The sequence below is a fragment of the mitochondrial genome of Vitis vinifera (assembly GCF_030704535.1).
Source record: "Vitis vinifera mitochondrion, complete genome".
In the NCBI taxonomy this organism is placed as follows: domain Eukaryota; kingdom Viridiplantae; phylum Streptophyta; class Magnoliopsida; order Vitales; family Vitaceae; genus Vitis; species Vitis vinifera.
Window position 1 is genome coordinate 40,001 of NC_012119.1, and position 2,500 is coordinate 42,500.

At 34.7% G+C, this 2,500-nt stretch overlaps 1 protein-coding gene and 1 pseudogene across 1 annotated transcript, besides 1 other annotated feature; both read right to left on the minus strand.

Annotated features, from left to right (window-relative positions):
• Positions 1–2,500: part of a sequence feature (horizontally transferred from chloroplast DNA) that runs on past both edges of the window.
• Positions 63–614, minus strand: ycf4. Its single transcript has one exon. The coding sequence runs from the start codon at positions 612–614 to the stop codon at positions 63–65; it is 552 nt and encodes a 183-aa protein (YP_002608341.1).
• The window catches only part of accD (acetyl-CoA carboxylase beta subunit), a 1,522-nt pseudogene continuing 175 nt past the window's right edge, over positions 1,154–2,500 (minus strand).

The following is a 2,500-nucleotide window of genomic DNA, read 5'->3' on the forward strand; positions in this document are numbered from 1 at the left end:
GCTATAGAAAAGGAAGGGCGGATTCTTGAATTTTTTCCCTCCTGCTAAGAAATCAGTTCATTTCAAAATACTTCAATTGGTACACGCAAGAAATAGGCTAATTCAGCAGCTTTTTGTTCCATTTCTCGTGGCGTCAAATTCTCATCAGTACGAGTCAAAGGAATGGCCCCCTGGCCTCTGATTTCCATATAAAGGACAAGGGCATAAATATCCTCTTTAACTGCTATTCTGATGGACTGAATATCTTTCATAAGTAATCGGAGGAAGATCCGGCGATTTTTTCCAGGAAATCCCCAACGAAAAATACACACTATTCCTTCTTTTCTATCGAATCGATCATAACCACTACCTACATTCCACGAAATTGTGCACCACAAATAGGAGCTAATAAAGAGACCGGCAATCCCGTAGAAAGACATCACGATCCCTTGTGGAAAAAAAATTATTTGCTGAGACGGAAATAAAGATATCAAATTCCTACCAAGATAACTGGAAGTTCCAACCAATAAGAACCCTAATGAACCTAAAAAAAGGATAAAGGCCCAGCAGAAATTACTTGTTTTTCGAGACCCCGTTATAAGTTCTATCCATATACGTTCTGATCGCCAACTCATACTAGATCCAGTTGCATTTTATTGTAATTGAGAGAATAACCCATATAGGAATACATTTTACTTTACTCTTTTTGTTTACGAAGTAACTCTCATCAACTAGCACTATTCTGATGTGAACCTTTAGGCGTAATTCATCGAATTGGTTAAATCTAAAATAATAACATCCCCCTCATATGATCCCCTATAGATATCTACATACATATAGATTTCCATTTCAGACATCCGATGATCCTGATCTATTTTAAAATAGCTATAATTTATTTACCCATATATCATGTTTCCACATACCATACATAAGAGCTCTTTCATTTATGTTCTGAGGAAGCCACATGTTATACCATATTCCACTAAATGGATATCTGTGTTATGATCCAAGTCTAAGTCTTGAAAAAAAAAAAGAACTATTCGCAACCTTTGATTCTTTCTACAATTCGATCTTATGTCACTAAAGAAAACTCCATTTTTCTGATTTTGACTTTAATTCCGATAAAATAACTACTTGTTTGACACAAATAAAATAATTGAACTTAAGGCTCTACTTGATTTTTTTGGATTCAAAGGAAAGAAAGCGTGAAGCTGAAATAACTCACTCAGAACACCCTTTAAAGTATTACGTGGTACGATTGGATCGAATAAGCCCTTATGGAATAAATATTCAGCCGCTTGTGAACCTTCAGGTACTGTCTTTTTCAATGTTTGTTCAATTACCCTTTTACCCGCAAATGCAATGTAGGAATTGGGTTCGGCAATAATGATATCTCCCAACATACCAAAACTTGCTGTCACCCCACCAGTAGTAGGAGATGTAAGGATTGATACATAAAATAACTTTTTATTTGATTGATAATCATATAAAGCGGAAGATATTTTAGCCATTTGCATCAAGCTCAAACTTCCTTCTTGCATACGTGCTCCTCCGGAAGAACACACTAGAATAAGAGGTAGAAATTCATTGGTGGCATATTCGATCAAACGGGTAATTTTCTCACCTACTACGGATCCCATACTACCCCCCATAAACTGAAAATCCATAACCCCAATTGCTACGGGAATACCGTTTAGTTGACCTGTGCCTGTTTGAACAGCCTCAGTTAATCCTGTCTTTCTTTGATAAAAATCAATACGCTCTTTATAAGGTTCCTCCCCCGAATGAAATTCAATAGGATCCAGAGAGACCATGTCTTCATCCACAGGATCCCACGTACCCGGATCAATCGAAAGTTCGATTCTATCTGAACTACTCATTTGAAAATGATATCCGCATTGTTCGCAAATATTTATTTTTGACTTTAAATTTATTTTCTAATAAAATCCATAACAATTTTCGCATTGAATCCACAAATGCCTGTATTTTTGAGCTACATATAGAACATTAGAACTTTTTAAATCACTACCATTCGTGCTAGTTTGTTTACTGGAACTCCCGTGTTCACTCCTAGTTCTACTTTGACCACAAATGTAACTATAAATGTAACTGTCACTGTAATTGTTACTACCACTTTAAATGTAATTATTAATGCAACTATTAATGTGCTTATTCCAACTATATTTAGTATCATACATGTAACGATCATAGTGGGGATGATTACTCTTAGATACATTATTCAGATAACTAGAATTTACATTATTCAGATAACTAGAATTCCGATAACTATAAAAAAAACTTTCTAGTTCACTCAAAAAAGACTGATCGTTATCAATCTCAAAAATATGATTTTCAATATCAAAATATATGAAATAACTGACCCCATTCCTATCCCTAACTAAAAAAGTGTCATCAGAGATGAAATTCCGAATGTCCCTGACGCCGAATAAATGATCAACATTACTATAACTAGAACTCTTAATTTGACTCCAATTATTAATGTTTTTATCCGTATTATTTA